The sequence below is a fragment of the Zingiber officinale genome, chromosome 11B (assembly GCF_018446385.1).
Source record: "Zingiber officinale cultivar Zhangliang chromosome 11B, Zo_v1.1, whole genome shotgun sequence".
Lineage (NCBI taxonomy): Eukaryota > Viridiplantae > Streptophyta > Magnoliopsida > Zingiberales > Zingiberaceae > Zingiber > Zingiber officinale.
The window spans coordinates 12,515,873-12,536,788 of record NC_056007.1 but is presented as its reverse complement, the minus strand read 5'-3'; the positions used below and the strand labels follow the sequence as shown (position 1 = coordinate 12,536,788).

The 20,916-nt window shown below is 34.6% G+C and overlaps 1 protein-coding gene across 4 annotated transcripts in view; it reads right to left on the bottom strand.

Moving 5' to 3' along the window:
- The window catches only part of LOC122034860 (probable inactive serine/threonine-protein kinase scy1), a 57,997-nt gene that overhangs the window by 15,213 nt on the left and 21,868 nt on the right, over nucleotides 1–20,916 (bottom strand). For all 4 annotated transcript variants that reach the window (XR_006126802.1, XR_006126803.1, XM_042594221.1 and 1 more), the window contains exons 7-19: nucleotides 19,922–20,001; nucleotides 19,633–19,714; nucleotides 17,811–17,950; nucleotides 17,591–17,701; nucleotides 17,392–17,508; nucleotides 17,184–17,273; nucleotides 9,699–9,752; nucleotides 9,465–9,539; nucleotides 9,174–9,249; nucleotides 8,908–9,007; nucleotides 7,769–7,838; nucleotides 7,100–7,173; nucleotides 6,542–6,651 (exon numbers count right to left, since the gene is read on the bottom strand). Coding sequence is in view for 2 of the 4 variants with exons in the window: in XM_042594221.1 (XP_042450155.1) it covers nucleotides 6,542–6,651; nucleotides 7,100–7,173; nucleotides 7,769–7,838; nucleotides 8,908–9,007; nucleotides 9,174–9,249; nucleotides 9,465–9,539; nucleotides 9,699–9,752; nucleotides 17,184–17,273; nucleotides 17,392–17,508; nucleotides 17,591–17,701; nucleotides 17,811–17,950; nucleotides 19,633–19,714; nucleotides 19,922–20,001 (1,179 nt within the window). In the remaining 2 variants the exon portion in view is untranslated. The remainder of the gene's footprint in view (nucleotides 1–6,541; nucleotides 6,652–7,099; nucleotides 7,174–7,768; nucleotides 7,839–8,907; nucleotides 9,008–9,173; nucleotides 9,250–9,464; nucleotides 9,540–9,698; nucleotides 9,753–17,183; nucleotides 17,274–17,391; nucleotides 17,509–17,590; nucleotides 17,702–17,810; nucleotides 17,951–19,632; nucleotides 19,715–19,921; nucleotides 20,002–20,916) is intronic.

Genomic DNA, 20,916 nt, shown 5'->3' with positions numbered 1-20,916 from the left:
TTTGTAGTAGGAAACTTCTTTCTAGAGTCGTTCTATTTTAGCATCACACCAAGAAATATATTTTTGTTGTTCTTGTAAAAGTTTGTTAGGAAAGAATGGTGCAGGAGTAGCAGGTAGAACCGGTACCTTTTTTTTTCGAAGTAATAAGGGTCACATAAATTACATGAAGTGACTAAACACTTTGAGCAGTGTATTCTGGCTCTTTTTAGAGTCTCTTTTGCATCCAATGCATATTGTTGGTTGTGGAGGAAAAATATTATCATTAGCTTGCCACTCATGTTGGCAATTATACTACTCATCAGTAACCTTTATTTGGGGTCTATATCCTCCATCAATTTATCCAAGCATAAAAAGATTTTCAAACATTGTAAGGGTTTGAATTGACCTTCGTAGATCTCCTGTGTCTTCCTCCCTTTCAGAGATGCTGAAAATCGCATCACTTTGGTCCTCCCCTTCTTGGACTGACAGTATATCACAGTCATCGGGAAGATCCAGCTGTTCAAACATAGCTACTCGTTTAGAGCTTCTTTTGTCATTAGGGCAATCTCTTGCAAAGTGCTCTTCTTGACCGTAGAGATAACACTTATATTTTTTATTTTTTAGTAAGTGTTTTCACTTCTCAATACGCGCATAAGTGTCATGCGGTTTGCCTTTATATGTTTTACTTTTCCGAAGGCCGAACTTTTTCTGTCTTTGGTTTTTGTAATACCTGGTATAGGTATTTGACTACAAAATGAAAGGTCCTTTAACGATCTTTTGAAGGCAGCGTCTTTGTATTCTTGCTCTAAGAACTTATAGGCGAATAGTACTCTTGGGATAACGCCTATTGTTAAACCAGTATATTTTGCTTCAAAAGCTGTTTTTATTCTGGCACCAAGATCACCGAGCATTTTAAATCAAAATTTCTCAGATAATTCAGGTCCTGTATAAAGTCTACCAGTTTTAGAAGCTAACCTCATGTAGTCGTTCATGTATTGAACTATATTCTTGACGTTTTCATATGATAATTTTTCCAGGCTTCGATGTGCTTCGTCGTGTATGACGGTAGAGCCTTGAGTAAGATCTTCTGATGAGAATACCCTCCTCATTTGGGAAATAATATTTTGGGTCTCACGTCTTCCTTCTGCACCTTGGATAAGGGTTTCATACTCAGTGGGATAAGTCATCCGCCATTGTACCCAAGCTAGTTTTTCAATTTCCCCTAATAAATTTTCCATGTATTCAATTTTCTTATTGGGGTCAGTAAATCCTTGTGCTGCCACATGATTCAGAGTTATAGATTACCATTTAGAGAAGACATCATGAAATAAGCCAAATTGTTCAGGTATTACGAATATAGCGCCTCCTTGTTGTTGGGCTGATGGTAAGCTCCACATTTCATTATTAATTTCCCCTCGCAACTTAGTACCTTCTTTTGGAAAAGTTGGTTGGATGGGTTCAACATGGGATGGGTCTGGCTCTCGTATTGCTGGTGGGTAGCCTAGTGGTCCCATAGTGGTATCATTAGGGGGGTGATATGGAGAAATCACAATGCTTGTTGAATATACTTGTTGTTGTTCTAGTTCTGGTAAATTCATCGTAGACAATTGCCTTAGTGTTGGATAGGGCATCTCTTGTCCGATAGCAATTAATTGTTGGGCAAATGGATTTTCCCATTCCTCATCATCACTATATTTGTCCCATACAGTGTCCTATTGAGCAGATAATTGTGCCAAATACTAGATGTATGCGAGGTCCTCCTCCTCTTCCAAAATTTCCATAGAAGAGTCCTTGGACCAGGGTACAGAGGCCCATGGGCTTGTAGTCCCTGCAAGGTCTTCTGATGGATATTCCAGAAAAGGTGGTGATTCCTCAAAAAACATGGATAACGCATGTTTTTCTTTTGGAAGGAATATATCCCAGTTTGGCTTATGTTGTGTAGAATGAGGGACTTAAGTAATGCATCAGTTGATCCAAAGCCATTAGTTCCCCACGAAGTTGCTGACAATTGTGGAACTTCATAAACATCTGGATGAATAATTTGTTCAAATATTATTTGAGCGACAGCAGTTCCTTCTACAATAATTACTCTTTCATCAGAATGATTAAATATCATAATTATAATTTCTCCCCTGTAGTCACTATCAATAACTCCGGCTCCAACATCTAGGCCAAGATTTCATGCTGCACTGGAGCGAGTTGCCATACGGCCATAGGTTACCTAGGGAATTTCTAAGCTGAGCCTAGTAGAAACTAAGGCTCGCCCTCTGGGCTCTATAATAATAGTTTTATCAGCTGCTAAATCAAGACCAGCAGCTCCTGATGATTTTGGTTTTAACATAGTCGATGTGCTAGAGAGCCGATGAACAAGAATATAGGGATATGCTTCAGATGATGCAATAATTCCATTAGGGTCTTCTTCATAATCAATATTAACATCAATTGCAGGATGTTTTTCTGTTGGGGTAGTATAACTTTCTTCATAACTTATTTTTGTGAGAACGGCAATAAGTTCCCTTTCTTCTTCATCTTCCAGTGTACAATCTCTTACTGTAGTATAGTTAGAAAAACTAATTGAAATTCTGTCATCAATGAGATTGTGGCTGTTTACCTCCATTGGTTGCATTGGAATGCATACTTGTGTTGGCCGCCTTACCCAATCAAGCCCCAATAAGGGTGTTATTGGGTATCTCCTTTCTGGTAAGGCGTTTACCCCATGACTTGCAAGATATAGTCGACCACTCCTTGGATTTCATATGCAAAGCCAACATTGGGGGTATTAGATAATCTTCCGACCATTCCTCTTGTGATAAGAAGGTTGACCTCCCCATTTCGCCATTGATCATAACCTCTTATTAATAAAGAGATTTGTATATTCCTGTAGAAATCATTAATAGTTATCATTATGTCAAGAGAAACATATACCATCTGACTACCCCTAGTTAGGTCTACTTCTATAGTTGCCAAGATTGCTTGATCTCCAAGCCATTGATTGTCCCGAAAGACAATAAGTGCAAGGACACCTTCTTCTTGTCGGTGTAGGGTTTGGATTCTTACTTGGAGAATTCCAATATGAACATATTGCATTATGCTTCTGCGTAGTTGCAGGAAGCTTTCTTCCTGGATGAAATTTCTATCAACTTGGTTAGAATTGATTACCAACAAAGGTTCTTCAGATCTATGCGTATATACTCGGTGATGCTCATAATCTCTTCTTGAGTGATATAGTACTTCAACATGTACTAGTGAGGCTCTTTCAGTCATGGGTGTTTGCAGTTGAGCTTGAGGATCTAGTTGTTGTTCCAGCATGTAGGTTGGTAAAGCTCTTCCCGTTAGTCTTCTGCCAAGTCTTTGTGCCGCTCTGCAGGTGTTGTAGAGCTTTCTTTGATTTCGCCTATACTCCCGTATTTAATCTTCAAATAGGGGGTTGGTAGTTGAAGAAATGGCTTGAGTGGACTGCTGGTGTTCCATCACTTCTTGAGTTTCGCCTGTTCCTGTTTTAGTAATTTATTGGGATCTTGGAAAACTCTAAGCTTATCTAATACCTCTTTAGGTTTATCAGGACGTCCTAATGATAGATTTTGGAGTTTTTGGATTAGGTCGTCTGGTAATGTGGATGAACCTTTTAGCTTACCCATTTCTAGGATTGTCTTGATATCGGACTGAATATCTTTCAGGCTTTCAGCGATTTGGGAGAGTAACTAAATCTGGGTGTTATTTTGTTTAATAATAGTGGAGAGTACGGAAGATGAGTTTTGATAATCACTGGGTTTAACAAAACCTACAGCAGGTGATTCTATAGGTTCAGTGGCTTGCAAGGCGTCACGATAGAATGCAGTATTTTTAGTAATAACAAAATTACTCATAAAACAAGAGTCCCACAAGTGTAAGAGAAGGCGTTTTTCTTATCTTGATTCACACAAGTGTTTGCTTGGGCTTATCAAGACCGATTGCCTTTAATGCCAAGGTAAGACTTGTTCTTTTATCAATTTAAGAAAAATTGTTCCAAGCTCTGATACCAAGCGAGGGCCTAAGAAGGTAGGTAATGTAGCTGCGGATCGAGAACAACAAGTTTTAAATAAAAGAGATAAGCAAATGAGGTCTAGAACTTACTCAAAAGCAGATTCTTCTTATTATAAACTTCAAACTGATTACAGGACTCGGACTCAGATCTCCTAAGTAAGGCTCAAGTAAGCTTGAATGTCTTGCAAAGGAATGAGGCTGGTCTTAAATAGAGATGAAAAAGGTTCTCCGGGTGCTCTGAGGGGCCCATCGTCAAGATACCTTTATCTCAGATAAGATCGAATCTCGTGAGGTATTAGAGACATCGCCTAGTGCGACGTTTGCTTAGTGCTTATTCTTTACAGCTCATACTTTACATAAAGTAGGACACGTTCATATTACTTTTTTATAAAGTAAAGATTCCCGGTCACTTCAAACTTTAAAGTTATTCATTCTTCACACTACATCACTTAGTAGGTTGGCAGCTTGTTCCAGCTGGTGGTCTACTTGCCTAATGATAGGGTGCCACCCGGACCACCAATTATCTTTGGTGCTGAGATGCTACCACTCTCGTAGCTTGAGTGAGTGCAGTATTCGTAACTGTTGTAAGGCATTTGTTGCCTGAATCGCTGCCCGTTGTTGGAGCTGTATTATTCAGCTTCATTCTTTGAGAATATCAGGATGTCATCTATATATACAGCAATAAATTCTTCTGTTCCACGGAAGCAGTTATCCATTTTTCTTTGGAAGATGGCTGGTGCATTTTTTAATCCGAATGGCATAACAAGCCATTCAAACAAGCCATCAGGCACCCAAAACGCGGTCCATTCGATCGAGTCAGGATGCATTGCAACCTGATGAAAACCGCTCTTTAGATCAAATTTGGAGTAAATGGTACTGGTACTGACCTTTTAGAGGATGGTATTGATTCCAGGTAGACTATATTGATCTTTGTTGGTGAGGTCATTTAGCCTTTTGTAGTTAAATACCATACGCTCTTTTCCTTTCACTTCTTTCCCGGTTGCAGGGTCTATTGTTGTTCCGAAGTTAACTATGATAGCAGTCGTCCTGTGACGACTCTTGCTGGGCCTGATAATTTTTAACTTTAATAAGGCCTCAATATGCTTTGTAAAGGCCGCCTTCTGATTAGGAGTTAGATGCTTGATGGGCCGATCTTCTATGATAAAATCAGGGTTCTTAATATCCAAGTAGCATAGAACCTTGTTTTTGGACCAATGCTGTAGAGGATTTTCCCCTATAAAACCTTGATCCTGTAACTCCTTTAATAATGGGCCAAATTTTTCAGTGAAAGTCCCTGAGGACGTCCCAATAGAATAATATACAATTTCTTTGATCTGTAAATACTCATCTTCATCAAGATCAAATTCATGAATAGCAGAAGCTGCTCCTGCAGTAGGGAGAGTATTGATAATGGTCAGATTTTTATAAAATATGACGACATTACCTTCGATCTTGACACCATCATTCATCGCCCTGATAAAATTGCATCCGATGATCATTTATATTTTATCTCCCAAAAAGGAGATCAGCGTGGCCCAGTTCAGATGGCTATGGGTCTTGGTTTTTTAAGCAATCTTGGGACACTGTTGGAAGAGATTTTTCTAATGCAGGAGATAATGAGAAGACTTCGGGACTTGAGAAATAAATGTGTTTTTGAGTATGAACAATTGAATATTGAGAGGATTTTTTGGAGTATATATGCAAGTCTTTAGGGATGTTCTATGATATGATGTTGTGTCAGACATAAGTATCCACTATAGACCATTTTTTGTACTCTTTGTGGCAATCATTTTTTGTACTCTTGATCTATGATATGATATTTTTCTTATAAAAAAAAGATTGGCATTATTTGTTCCTCAAGTTATTAAAGCATTTTTTACCATAATAATAGCAATTAGTATTAGCACAAGTACTTAGGGATTTCCATTCGGTTCAAACCAAACCAGTTGAATAAAACTAATTTTTCTAACATTGAAGAACCAAACTGAACTAGCACGTAGACTCAATTGCAACTGAACCAAAAGTATTGGTTTAGTTCAGTTGAACCAAATTTGCAATTAAACATTGTGTGTTTTTTTTTTTTTGAATTTTAATATGAAATTACAAATGTTTACTAGCCAAAAATTTTATTCCAAATAATAAGTATTAAATTAACATATCGTGTCATTTTCACAATAAAGTTTAGAAACCTTGGGTTGTTTAAATTAAAACTCCATGATGAATAACGGTTTTCCAATAACCTAACTGAAACCAAAACAAAACTTTAAAATGCTTCAATTAATCAGAACTCAAAGAAAAATATTTGGTAGAGAATCAAACCAAACCAAAAAATAGCTATTTGGTTTGGATCAGTTTTTCAGTTTAAATGGAAGATCCACAAATTATTTCCAACAAAACTAACAACAACAACAACAACAACAACCAAGCCTTTTCCCACTAGGTGGGGTCGGCTGTATGAATCCTTTTACGCCATTATAGAACCATGTTGTACTGGTTAAGCAATTATAGAACCAAGGTAAAATAGATAACTGAAACATACCAGAGCTACTATTTGAAGTTACCAGAACCGGTGTTGTACTGGCATTTGCCAATGCAAGGGAACCATGTTCAGAGGCTTTTCCTTTTGATGCTAAGGAACTCATAGCCCACCTGCATAAGTTTGTTCGAAATAATTGTCTTGGTAGAAGAATACTCGCATACCAGAAAGAGAATATATGATCGATATAATAAACATCACATGCTGGTACCCATGTTACTTATGCATGCCTCCTGATAATAGAAATCGCTTATAGTGCAAGCAATAATGGGAACGAGGATAAGAATAGTCATAAGCTTGCTTTACGCCACATTGGCACTGCATGATCATTAGACAGATTACATACTAATAAGAAGCTTCTCCAGTTTATTTGTGTTGTATGGTAGTATAACAAAATGAGAAAGATCTATTTCAATCAAAAGGCGACTCCCAAATACCTCAAATCTGTGAAAAATGTTTAACCTTATAGCACATCTTGTTCAAGAAAACAATCTTTTTATTTTACAAATAGACAAGAAAACAGTCATGATTTCAGAGTATAATCTAGGAACAAAAACTCACCCCAGTAAACTAGAATTGCCGCTCACTGAAGGTATTCCAGAAAGTCCACTCTCATTTGTTTCTCCAGTGACAAGCTACATAAAAGAAAAGACAGAATAAAGCTGAAGTTATAGAAACCCCATGCACATGGAAAATAGATCCATGTACCAAGGCTGTGCCTGTGACAGATAGATAATCATTAACAGGTACAAACCTAAGCTAGATGTTATTTGTACATATCTTGTTGAAAAATTACTAAAAAAGGATGTTCATCCAAGTAAGAAAGGCAGAAATTTATCTATCATTTAGTGCTCAGCATTAATGGTATTTTGACTGTAAAACTTGATCAACCGCATCATGCATTAATTGAACCAACTAGGTATATTGTGACTTCGAGTAAGTTAAAAATATTTAAATGTAAGAAAAGGCCACTTAGCATTAGCAACACATTCATAAAAAAAAAAAAGGGCAGCCCGGTGCACGAAGCTCCCGTTATGCGGGGTCCCGGAGAAGGATCCATTGTACGCAGCCTTACCCTGCTTTTTGCAAGAGGCTGTTTCCAGGATTCGAACCCGTGACCTTTTGGTCACATGGCAACAACTTTACCGTTGCGCCAAGGCTCCCCTTCATTAGCAACACATTCATGAGAACCAAAAAACTCAATTTTAAGAGTTTTGTCCACCAACACACCTTTTCATGATGTTGCTTTGCAATAAGCATAAACTGATCAATAGCTTCAAATGCCTTTGTCCTCACCTCACTGAAGCAAACAAAACAATTAAAGTAAAGAAAAAACAGCAAGTTTTTTCTGTATTAACTATTTTGCTTTCATGTAGATTCAGCAGTTGGTGAACATTGTTGTATTAATGGTTTTTTCTGTATGTAGAAGATGGGAAAAAACAATAAGCATATCAATAATTGGGGCAAACTGAGGCATATTCCCTACTAACCAGTAAAATTACTAAAGAGGTCCCAGGTTGTTTTTTTTTTCCAAAACAAGATTCCCTCCCCCACTTAACGAATGAAAAATCCTCTTCTTCCTCCTCCTTCCCGCAACTGCCGCTCTTCTTCTTCTTCCTCCCTCTTGCTCTGTCGCTCCTCGTCACACCATCATCGGTCTCATTGCTGCCAGTGGAGGATCTCTGGGCAGTTGGCTCAGAGTTGTAGATGGAGACGGAAACTGAGACTGGACAGATGGAGTTGGTTGGAGATGAGAGAGCAGAGGGAGACAAGTGGCAAAGACACCAGCAGCAAGAGCACTAGGGAAAAAAATCAACTTGGAGGCTCTCTTTAGGAAGTAGGGAGTACTCTCCTAGGTTAGTTTCTCTAGGCTCCATCTCTCCAGTTATTAAGAAAATAATTAATTTCATACATTTATATTTCTAACAATACTAATACTAGTTGTAGTAATCTTGTATCAAAACACAAAATCATATGAATCCATCTTTGAACAGTACTAAGTAGCATTTGTGAATATTACACCCATAATGATTTATAAATGCATGACAAGTATAATGATGGATCATATTAGTGGTTAAGGTCTCTGCAATTGGAAGACATGAGTTGGTTATATATGTCATGCTTCAGGTTTGGCAGATACAAATTTTAAACTTAAATCTCAGACCAATACACTCACATATTAGACTATTTTACACCATTTCCCTTTTCACTATCTCAGGTTATTGTTCTTTGAGAAACTTTGATAACCAAAATATATAATGATCATAACTAGAGGTAGTACCCAAAGACACTAATGAACAAACAAACTGAGTCCATGCAGTTTGCAAAAAAGCATGGAAATCTGCACAAAAAAGTGCTAATGCGCTCACCCATCTGGATCAATTGTTAAGACAACCAAATTAGGAAGTATTCGTGTAGCAATCTCTGTCATGTCATAGTATGAAACAGTTGCACTCAAAGCCATGATTCCTGTCACATACAAGCAAGTATAAGATTGCATATGGACAATTGCAAGTGCATCCATCTTCAGGGTTAAATAATGCAATAATCTAGTTAAAAAAACAATAAATTCTAGAATAACTAAGACAGAAAGGTACTAAGATACAGACATAAACCTCTGTAAAAGTTCACATGCCTGCAGCACGAGCTGGAGAAAAAGTATCCCTCAAAGCACGAACAGTAAATGCATTAATTAGCACTCTCTTTCTTGTCTGCATGAGGCATGGCACTTTTAGTATGCATTGTTAATGAACCTATAAGCACAAGATATTGCACATACTCGTTGGTATGTAAATTTAATAAGCATAAAGGATTCTAAAACTCTCTAAAGTCATTTTCATTTAAACAGAATGTGACACATTTTGATGCAGACTTAACAACTAAAGGAGAACAGGTTAAAAGAAAACAAAATGAAATCAAGACAAACCGCATCATTTAGGTAGCTAGCAATATTTCCCAGAAGGATTGTAGTATTCGTTCGAATAGCAGGTTCTTCATCCACCTGCCAACAATATAATCCATGTAGTTAATTCAGATTATCAAGCAAAAAAATCTTCAGCTAAACTCCATTTGCCATGATGCTACATGTGAGAGAAAATATAATTCTAGATCCTAAAGACATTCAAAGATTCCTTTAACTTAAACACAAACTTAAACATACCTGTAATTTGGATAGATGCTTCAACAAAGATCCTGACATTGTACGCTGAGACAACTGCAATCAGATTAATGATTTATAGGTCAGGGACAATCAAACTGTCAAACTGATAGGACAACATGAAATGATCTGTTGTTCAGAAAATTTTATCAATATAAAAAATCAAACCATCATAATTTATGAAGTGAACTGCAATAAAAAAAAGGGTCCAATTTCTTATAACCTGAAATTTTGTAAATTATTTTTTTTGCGGAGTATAAAAGAAAAACTGAGCACGTGCAATAGAAACGTCAATCCAGAACCATATGTGCATCCATCAGAAGAATAACATGATTCAACTTCTGGTGCTTGATGAGGTACTGCACGCAATAACTAGACAAATAAATTGGGCAATATCACTATTATTTTCAAATTTTGTTTGTTTGTTTGTTTCATAGTCAGATCATCTCCAACCTTTAGCCATACTTCAGAAACTTAGTAAGACAGACTACCTAAACACAGCCCTCCTTCAGGCACCCCTAGCCAACCATCTCAACACCACTGTAAGCAGTCATGTAAATTTTTGTATTTCTCAATTTTTACAAGAAATAACTAATAAGTTAAGTTCATCAATAAGTTCTAATTTCTCGCTTTCAATTATTGTTAGTTCCATTAACCAGGGGTCTGCAGGCTCCTTGTTTTTTGGTCGGCTAGTATCTTAATCATATATTCCTTGAGTTCATTAATTTTTCTTATGGCCTCTCCAGTCCCTCACTTCCAAGTCTTTATTAATGAACACGAGTAACGTGAAGCAAAAAAGATAATTGGTTTTCCTTTAGCTTACAACTTCAACCCTGTCATTATGTTATTATCTAGAGTTTAATATGGTCTAAATGACAGAAAATAATAATCATAATAATAAATAATTATAAAAAACTAGCTTCATGCATAAAGTTGAATGGAGGGACAAGATTCATATAGCCAACCCAATAGTTGGGACAAAGTATTCAGTTACTAGTTGGGGCAAAGTATTCAGTTACTAGTTAGGACAAACCCAGTTGACGATCATATGCTTGAAATAAAAATTATTAATTGTTTGACTGGATTTATATGAGCTTCTATTACCAAAGGAGCAACAATGTTGAGCTCGGGCAATCAAGGTTGATTTAGGATTGGACCTTAGGGGTGAATGGTTGTGTATTTATTTGGTTGATGATGAATGCTAGCAGGTATTGGGTGATTCAATTTCTATGGGAGTATTGTGATTGGACGTAGGATCCTTGGCCATTCTCAGATTTGAGGTTAGGGCAAAATCTTTTACTACTTTCAGATTGTTGAGCATCCAGTCATACCCTTGTTGAAAGAGAGCTGACACTATAAGGTAGCATTGGGAGAAAACCTAATTTGTGATCTACTATCACTCAATATTTTATCATTGTGGCATATATTAGTTCATTGTGGCAATACAGTCATGCACTTATGTCTGCGAGACTGAATTTTTGTTTTGTTTTGTTGATCATGCACTTACATAGATGGGTTACATTTTGGTTAAACTGTAATGCATATGTTAGAGTTAGTCATCACTTTATCATTAGTGTTATTGTTAGAATTTCTATTTTCTACTAATTACAAGGTTACATTAATTGTATTTTCTTTGCAACTGTTGGTAGTTCGACAACCACATTCAGCTTGATGAGCAGGTTAGACATATTTTGAAAATCTATTACAAATTGGCTGAGTTGGATCACGATTGGTAAAATCTGATCCAATTTGTTGAGACCTTACAAAAACTCACATATTACCAAGAGAATTTGAAGTAAGGACCAAGGCAACATACAAAATTAGCAAGAATAGGTAGGAATCAACAGAAATAAAAAAAAAAAAATCAATAGAAAAACGGGCAGAGAAGGTAGAAGCAATGAGGTTAGGTGAAGGACAAGCAAGGCTGAGAAGACTTCTCTAAGTAGCGGGCTTTCAAGGGTCATATACTGACCTTACAGTTGGACTGGAACTTGTAAGCTTTGGAGAATGATAAATGACGAAAGAGGGAAGACACACCTAAGCCTTCCTCTTCCTAACATGCATGCACTACTGTTGGCAGGTGGGGTTGGTCAAGCCAGTAAACTAAAATTCAGGTGTAGGTTTTAATAAATTAGTAGTATGTTTACATCTATAAATTAGCTCTCTAGTAATTATAAATTGCTTAATAGGTGACAACTTGATACCCCCAATTCTTAATAAGAAAATCTAACAATTAATAATAAATTTAATAATTATATTTTAATCTAGTTTAATATAATTAGATAACTTCACTATTATTCTGATGCACAAATATGATTATATTATGAACTGATAGTTTAATTTTTAAATAATAGTTTGATACAATACTCCTAACACCCAATATAACTTTATGCTTATTCATTAACAAATTGGAAATTATCATTTCATTTTAGAATTTATAATTTCTAATTTGGCATCTTTATAATAATAAATATAACTAGATTAACTATTAGATAAATACTCTAAACTAATTAATATTAGTGTAGCATTTTGGTCATTAATAATGTCTAATCATTGTATCTTCTAGTTTAATATAATTAGAAAAAAATCTTATGCCATTAATCAAATTATTAATTGTATGAAAAATAATATAATAACAACATTTTGTAATATAAATAATTAAATATTTTTTTGACACTTATATATGAATATTCTCAAAGAATTTCTGTTTAATAATAATCATATTATAAACCAAAATTTAATAAACCTATCAATTGCAGCAAGTGATAACGTGTTTAATTTCATATGAAATTTCCATTAAGTAATGACATAAAAAGGGAGATAGGATTTTAATATCTTTGAAAAATGACAAAGGCAAATAAGATGAAGTTTAATGAGAAACCATTAAAATTCTATTTATCTATCAAAAACCAATTTTTGGTCAGAATTTAGGAAGAAGTTGTATTTTCTTTGATTAGGTGAAATGTGATATTTATGTTTCTTAATTTCTTATATCACTAAAGCATTCTTAACATTTAATGAAGCATAATGTTTCGGGTTTTATGTTTTTAAACTTTCATTTTTTTCTCATACATTGAAGAAGTTACATTGTTATTGTTATTGTTATTATTTTTGAATTTTTACTACCAATTCAGATCATATCAATGCTCGCTATCAGATAGGCTGCGACTAGATATTTTGATTAGTTGATTCAGATATCAATTATGCAACTATAGAGTAGGTTGCATTGATGATATTCATATTGACTTTCTACATTTATACTTTAGTTTGATTATCTTGACTCTAATTTCAAGAGCATGGTTGTCAAGATCGAATGACACTAATATTGATCACCCAAGTTGAAAAAGTATTGGCAAAGCCTGATAATGATAATAATATGACTAGCAATATTGTGATATTATCCTGTGTATTACTAATTTTTCTAAATTAATTCTATGTTTATTATTTATAAACTCCGCGCATGACGACCGATCATGGCCGGTCCCAAGCCCAGATAAAGGAGGAGGATTGCGTTAGGTTGCCAGCCAGCATCAAACTATGGCAAATATTCAATGAATGAATCCATTAAACTATTGTGCTAATGCTAGGTTGTTCCTCGGAAGAACGTGTTGCAGGGTCCGACTGTAACGTCTCGGCAAGGACCGCTACATCTCTAGAACCCGGGTGTAGTGCTAAATATATAAGAGTTCGCGTTACAGGGTCCGCAAGGACCGCTACATCTCCATGAGAACTTGGGTGTAGTGTTAAATAGGCAAGAGTTCTCACACCATAGGTTGGATAAGAACAAATATGATAGGAAACCTAATAATCTAAGATTTGGAACATGGAACATAGGAACTCTCACTGGTAAATCAATAGAGGTAGTAGATATGATGATTAGGAGAAGAATTAGTATTTTGTGTGTACAAGAGACAAAATGGACAGGCGAGAAGGTAAAGATGATAGAGAACTCGGGTTTTAAGTTATGGTACACTGGAAAGAGTAAAGCAAGAAATGGAGTGGGCATTATTGTAGATAGTTTGTTAAAGGATGAAGTTGTAGGAGTAGTTAGAAAAAGGGATAGAATTATAGCCCTTAATATAATAGTGGCGAAAAAACTATGAACATAATTAGCGTATATGTACCACAGGTAGGATTAGATGAAGCTACCAAATCAAGGTTTTGGGAGGACTTAGATGAAATATTATAAAATATTCCACCATATGAAATGATTTTAATAGGAGGTGATCTAAATGGGCGTATCGGAGTGAAAAATGAGGAATATGAGAGAGTGCATGGGAATTATGGGTTTGGAACGAGGAATGAGGAAGGGAAAACTATATTAGATTTTGCAATAGCATATGACCTTATATTAGTTAATACGTTTTTTAAGAAAAGAGAAGAACACTTGGTCACATTCAAAAGTGGGAATAATAAATCGCAAATTGATTTTCTTATGGTTAGGAAGAAGAATAGAAAGATTTGTAAAGATTGTAAAGTCATCCCCGGAGAAAACTTAACTACCCAACATAGGGTAATAGTGTTGGATATACGCCTCAAACATAGTATCAATAGAAAGAAAATATATACAATTCCTAGAATTAAGTGGTGGAAGTTAAAGGATAGAAAGCAAAATATATTTAAGGAGAAGGTAGAAGTACAAGAATTAGGTGAAATATACGATGACTCTAATACAACATGGGATAAGATGGTATCAAAGTTGAAAATAGTAGCTAAGAGTGTACTGAGGGACATGCACCACTAAGTAAAGATTCTTGGTGATAGAATGAGAAAGTACAAGAGAAAGTGAAGGAAAAACGAGTAGCTTATAAGGAATTATATATTTGTAAGAACGAGGAAAACTTAAAAAAAATATACAATAGCCAAGAAAGAAACTAAGAAAGTAGTGAGTGAAGCAAAAAAATGAAAATTTTGAACGGTTATATCAAAATTGGATACAAAAGAAGGGGAAAGAAACATTTATAGAATAGCTAAAGTGAGAGAAAGGAAAACAAAAGATCTTAACCAAATAAAATGTATTAAAGATGAATGTAATAGGGTATTAGCAAATGATGGAGAAATAAAAGAGCGGTGGAAGAGGTATTTTCATCAACTTTTCAATGAAGGTTTAGGTGACCAACTTAACTTAGGAATAATTTAAGTAGGTAGTATTGAAATTTTAATTTTTATCATAGAATTTAAACTTCAGAAGTAAAACAAACTTTAAATGAGATGCACAATGGAAAAGCCGTTGGACCAGATGATATTCCGATAGAGGTATGGAAGTGCTTAGGGAAACAAGGTATTGAATGGTTTACAAAATCATTTAACATGATATTGAAAACGAAAAAAATGTCTGATCAATGGAGGATAAGTACTCTAGTTCCCTTATATAAGAATAAGGGAGACGTACAAAATTGTGCAAACTATAGGGGTATTAAACTAATGAGTCATACTATGAAACTTTGGGAAAAAGTAATAGAAAAAAGATTAAGGAAAGAGACACAGAAAATCAATTTGGGTTCATGTCTGGAAGGTCGACAATAGAAGCTATACATCTTCTTAGACAATTAATTGAAAAATATCGGGAGCAAAAATAAAATCTACACATGGTATTCATTGACTTAGAAAAAGCTTATGATGGAGTCCCAAAAGAAATTATATGGAGAATTTTAGAAAAGAGAGGTGTTAGCATAACATATATTGAACTAATTAAGGATATGTATGAGTAAAGACTTCAGGCAGAGTAACTGAAGTATTTCCAATAAAGATAGGGTTACATGAAGGATCAACTTTAAGTCCCTATCTTTTTACATTAATTATGGACGAACTCACTGCGCACATTCAAGACACAGTACCGTGGTGCATGTTGTTTGCAGATGATATTATTTTGGTAGATGAAACACGTGAAGGAGTAAATGCTAAACTAGAATCTTGGAGGGAAACACTAGAAAGGAAAGGTTTTAAGCTTAGTAGATTAAAGACAGAATATATGAAATTTAAGTTTAGCAATATTAGAAGTAATAAAACAATTGTTAAGATCGGAGAGGACGAGTTGCCCAGAACCGAGAGATTTAAATATTTAGGATCATTTTTGCAAAATGATGGAGGGATTGAGAGAGATGTCTTACATAGAATACAAGTAGGATGGGTGAAATGGAGGGGAGCGTCGAATGTTATGTGACCGTAAAGTACCTCAGTTTAAAGGTAAGTTCTATAAAACCGCAGTTAGATCTGCTATGTTATATGGAGCTGAATGTTGAGCTATGACTCGAGCACATGAGCAGAAAATGAGAGTTGCAGAAATGAGGATGTTAAGGTGGATGTGTGGACATACTAGGATGGATAAAATAAGAAATGAGAGCATTAGAGAGAAAGTTGGAGTTGCATCTATTGAGGAAAAACTCAGAGAGACACGTTTAAGATGGTACGGACATGTACTAGACGACTAATAAATGCTCCAGTTAGACGACGTGAGACTATGATAAACATACATATCAAACGAGGAAGAGGAAGACCAAAAAAGACTTGGTTAGCAATAATAAAACAAGATAAAATTTATTTAAATATAGATGATGATATAACAGGAGATAGAGCTCAATGGCGTAAAAGGATTCATACAGCCGACCCCACCTAGTGGGAAAATGCTTGGTTGTTGTTGTTGTTGTTTATTTATAATATATGTTGTTAATTATATGATATTTGATAAAACATAATGAATCTTTTTATTATCATGAAACATAATTTATCATCTCATATATGAAGTATCTTTTTTTTTTGTTCTTAAAGATTCCAATCTCATTGATCCTACTGATCTGATATGACCATTATATTTAATAGGGCAAGGGTTCGAATCTCAATAAAACCGAGGAAAAAAAGACCTATCCGTATTGGCTAACTATAGCTTCCTGATTTATACCTCCTCACATATGGTCGTGGGGCCAACCGTATGGGGCCGCTAGGTGGCAGATTCTATATATATATATATATAACCATTCAATCACAACGCGATACCGATTTTGACAAATATGTTCAAGATGAGCAAATGTTGAAATGAAGGCACTAGATTTTCAAATGCTAATGAGTTTATCTAATAAAGCTACTATTGTTTCCATTATGTTTTTTCTAAAAACCAGTTTAATAGTTTTTCATTAAGATTATGCAGATCTAGATGATGCCTATAGGTAGTAGATTAGATGAGGTGTCAATCAACATCAGCAGCATGTCATGCTGTGCCTACAAAAGGTATACTCTAGTTTGCTAACCATAAGAAAAAGATTATCCCGAATGAAATATGAGTCATTAGGGGAATGTTTTTATATCTAAACCAAAATATTAGCTACAAACAAAAATAATCTGAAGTAAACAGTAATGCACACTATGAGGAATAACAACACATGAAATTTTAGCATACAAGAATACCATATTTTATGTAAGAACTTAGTAGACCCAACTTCCAAAGATACCAAAACAAAGTTAAAGGGGATGAAGGATAACTTCTGTCCACACCTTTGGCGCCAAAACTAGCATAGACTTCAATGTCAATTCACGTAGGAGCGCAGAGGTATCAGCAAAACCATTAGCAACATGAGGGAAAACCTATTAAGTACAACCACAATTAATTAGCATATACATACTGTTTAGAAAATTCCTTTCCATTAGAAAAAAAATCAAAACTTTCTTTGAGATAAAATGTACATTGATCTTGGAAACATACTTGCTCATCAACAATCTGAGAGGACAATGACTCTCCAAATTGATCTATGTGTTGCAGAAGTGCAACTCGAATGGCTCTATCATTTGAGGAAAACAACTTCACAATAGCTGGTAATACCTGCATTACAGTGGAAATTTAACAATGTATTTTAATTGAAGAATGATGGTGAAATAAAATAAAATAACATTGGCAGATTGACCTTGATATTGAACTCTTCAGCTGAAAGCCATGAACCCATTTTCAGCAATGCAGTTAAGGCAGGAGCAGCAGCTGAACCAAATTCCAACGCAGAAGACAACAGCGGAAGCAACTAGAGTAGAAAACCAAAATATAAGGTTAGCCTTTTGCAGATATCTTAAAGTGTTCAACATAAAAGACACTGTAAAGTGTAAACAAATGACAGTGCAGATTTCAGAAACCTTCTTCAGCACAATCTGGCGAGGAAGCTGTTCTGCTAGGTTAGGAAGCTTGCGGAAAAAGGAATCTTTCTCAACACTGTCTTTTAAGTTTAAGATCTCCATGAACTGAATAGTCTCCACCAACTTATTATGAAAATATTCTAATAAGAAAGAATTATTGGGTTAGACTGAGTCCTTTTCCCTTTTAAAGAGGCAGATTTTAAATAAAATATTTAAAAGATCATAATAGAATGAATGAGTGAATCATTGAAATAACAAATTTGACAAGCGAGTGGAGGTTGTTAGTGATAATAAAAAATATAAAAGCTATTTATAAGGATGACAACAGTTACTTTTCTCTTACAGATCCCATGAAAGTTGCACATTTTCCCAAATGCCTGAGACTAATGCCTCCAGATTGGGGCTGATGATTGCAATTTTTGCAAATCTGAAACAGCCAAGTATACAATCTGAGTCCCTGCCTATGACTTACAGAAAAACCTTCTAGACCAAAAGGTTTTGTTACAAGAGACTTTGTTAGAACATCAAATTTAGAAAAACAATTTCGAAAAGATCATGCATGATGAGGAAAATGAGTATCTATAACATGCATTCACATTATTTGAAAAACAAAAAAATCCAAAAAAAATGTCAAAAACATAAGTAGAATATCTAAATTTTTTCTAGCCAGCTACCTATAATTTTTCAAGTTCTTGCTGCCACAAAGTGGATTACCCAAGAACAATTTCTTGCCAATCATGTCATCTGAATTTATATTTCATAATTAACTACATACATGATACAACGAATTTAAAAATTACATAAAAATAAATATACAATATTATTTTCAAAAATCAACCTACAAAAAGTCTTATTGAGTACAGGTTCATATCACTTGAAAATTAGAAAGTTAATGTGCTTATCAAATATAGTGAAAATAAAAATGAAATAAGAAACTGTAAAATGCATTCATTCGGATATATACGAATTTTTATTTGCCAAACTATTGGCAACTTTTTACTTATTATCATTTCTCTCCTGCAGTTGAAAACAATTTCTGGGCAACCATTTTCACACTATCAATTTTTTATTTGAACAAGGTTAGCATTTATATTGTGAATACCGATTTGAAAAAAAAGCATTAAAAATTGTTTGTAAATTTGTTCTATTTGCTTAAATATTAATAATTTTATGTTGAAGTTTTCAAACATGTCAATAATGTTTTTCTCATTTTGATTTGATATGTTCTTGAAGTATTTACAATGGAGGGGTAAGTTAGCTATTGTAGATTAGTTTTCTTTGAAACATGTAGTCTATTTTAGCATATCTTTAACTAAAGTTCTTTATAGGAAGATATGAATATGAAGATTAAAAAAGTATAAGGTAATATAACCTAGTCAATTGTTGTAACTAATATGGTTAGATAGTAAATGAAAAAATTAGTTGGCAAGAAAATTTCAGGAAAAAACAGTGCAAGAAAAAGAAGCTGAACAAAACATGGAAAAAAAATTTTCAAATAGCTTGAAAATTAGCATTTGCCATTTGCCACCCTAAGAAATGTTAAATAAAGTACATGTGCACTATCAAAAATGTCAGCATTCTGTTTAGATTTGAATAAATTACATCAGAGAGGGCAGGATGAGACATGAATAAGAAAGAGACCCATCCTGCAGCTGTTGGTATCTAACATATACAAAAACTATATTTTGGTGATCCTATGCTCTTTAAGGAGTTATAAAAGTGAATCCCTCTAGTATGGAAGCTTCTATTTAAGCATTGAATTTTAGATTTAGTAGATGTTAATCCCAAAAGACAAGTTCATATAAATTAGAAAAGAACTCACCACTGTTGTCAATAAGCTTTGATGGATTCAGTCTGCGAGATGGTGTGGAACTCAAAAGCCTCTGGTAATCTGGAAGCAGAGACTATGGGATGAAAATGAAAAAACACGCATGTTATAGTGGTCTTTTAATAGTAGCTTAGCATTCAAATATAAAGAACAACAAATAACCTTTTCTAGTTGTTTAGTAAACCTTCGTTCGTACAAAGGTGTGATAGATTTAAGTAAAAATATTAAACAATCAACGTTTTCAAAATTACAATGCAACAAATAACAAGTTATCAATGCTAACCTTTGGAATGAAAGAGGTGTTCCGAAGTTCCTCTGTTTTGGATAATTTCATCCCAGAAAAAATCTCATAAATCAAACACCCTGGACAAGGGATGATAAGTTACCATACAAAAATTCCACCAAGCTAACCAAACTTAAATTGAATGCAGATCCATAGAATATGCACTAACAAAATAGACGATTGCAACTGGAACTTCAGACACTAAACATCGGACAAGCATTAACAATAACATATCAGTATTTCCCAAGTGAACATATGCATTGATAATATAACCATAAACTTGCTGGTATTTCAATTTAGGTCACTAACCGATGTAATGGACATGGTTTTCTGATGATGTTGGGAGGTGGGAGAGGTAAATGCCACGATACCAACAAAGATTGTAATTTCACTCATTGATAATAAGCATCACAAAGGAATGAAAGCTACATGGATGTCAATACAATCAAATCAATCAACTATCATTTTTTAGTTGAGCCTTGACTTCAAATTACATCAAAACTCTTGACGTTACAAGTATATAGCCAATTCATTCACATGCTACATTAAACTTTCTAATTTTACAATTAAGTCATTTGAATAGGCAGATCCTAAAACCCAGAAGATTATTACCCCAGGGTTCTTCAGTTCCATTTTAAATGCGCTTAGATATACTTAAATGACTCCACCTAGTAGGATAACGCTTGGTTGTTGTTAGATATACTTAGATACATGTGCTTCATTAGCTATCAGCTTCATTTATCTACCTTACTATCATGATCCTACTTTCAACTGAATCAAAGTGGATATTCCATTTAGCTTCCATGACCTGAGATCTAAATCAGAAATGTTCCAATAGCAACTAAATTAAGGCTTTAAGGTAAGCCTTTAGATGTATGATTAAGCACTCATAGTATAATTGTCATCAATTAAGAACAGATACATGCTAGCTTGTATCAACAAAACAAATGATGTCTGCCGTCTGCTAATAGCTAGTGCCAAAAGGGTAATATCCT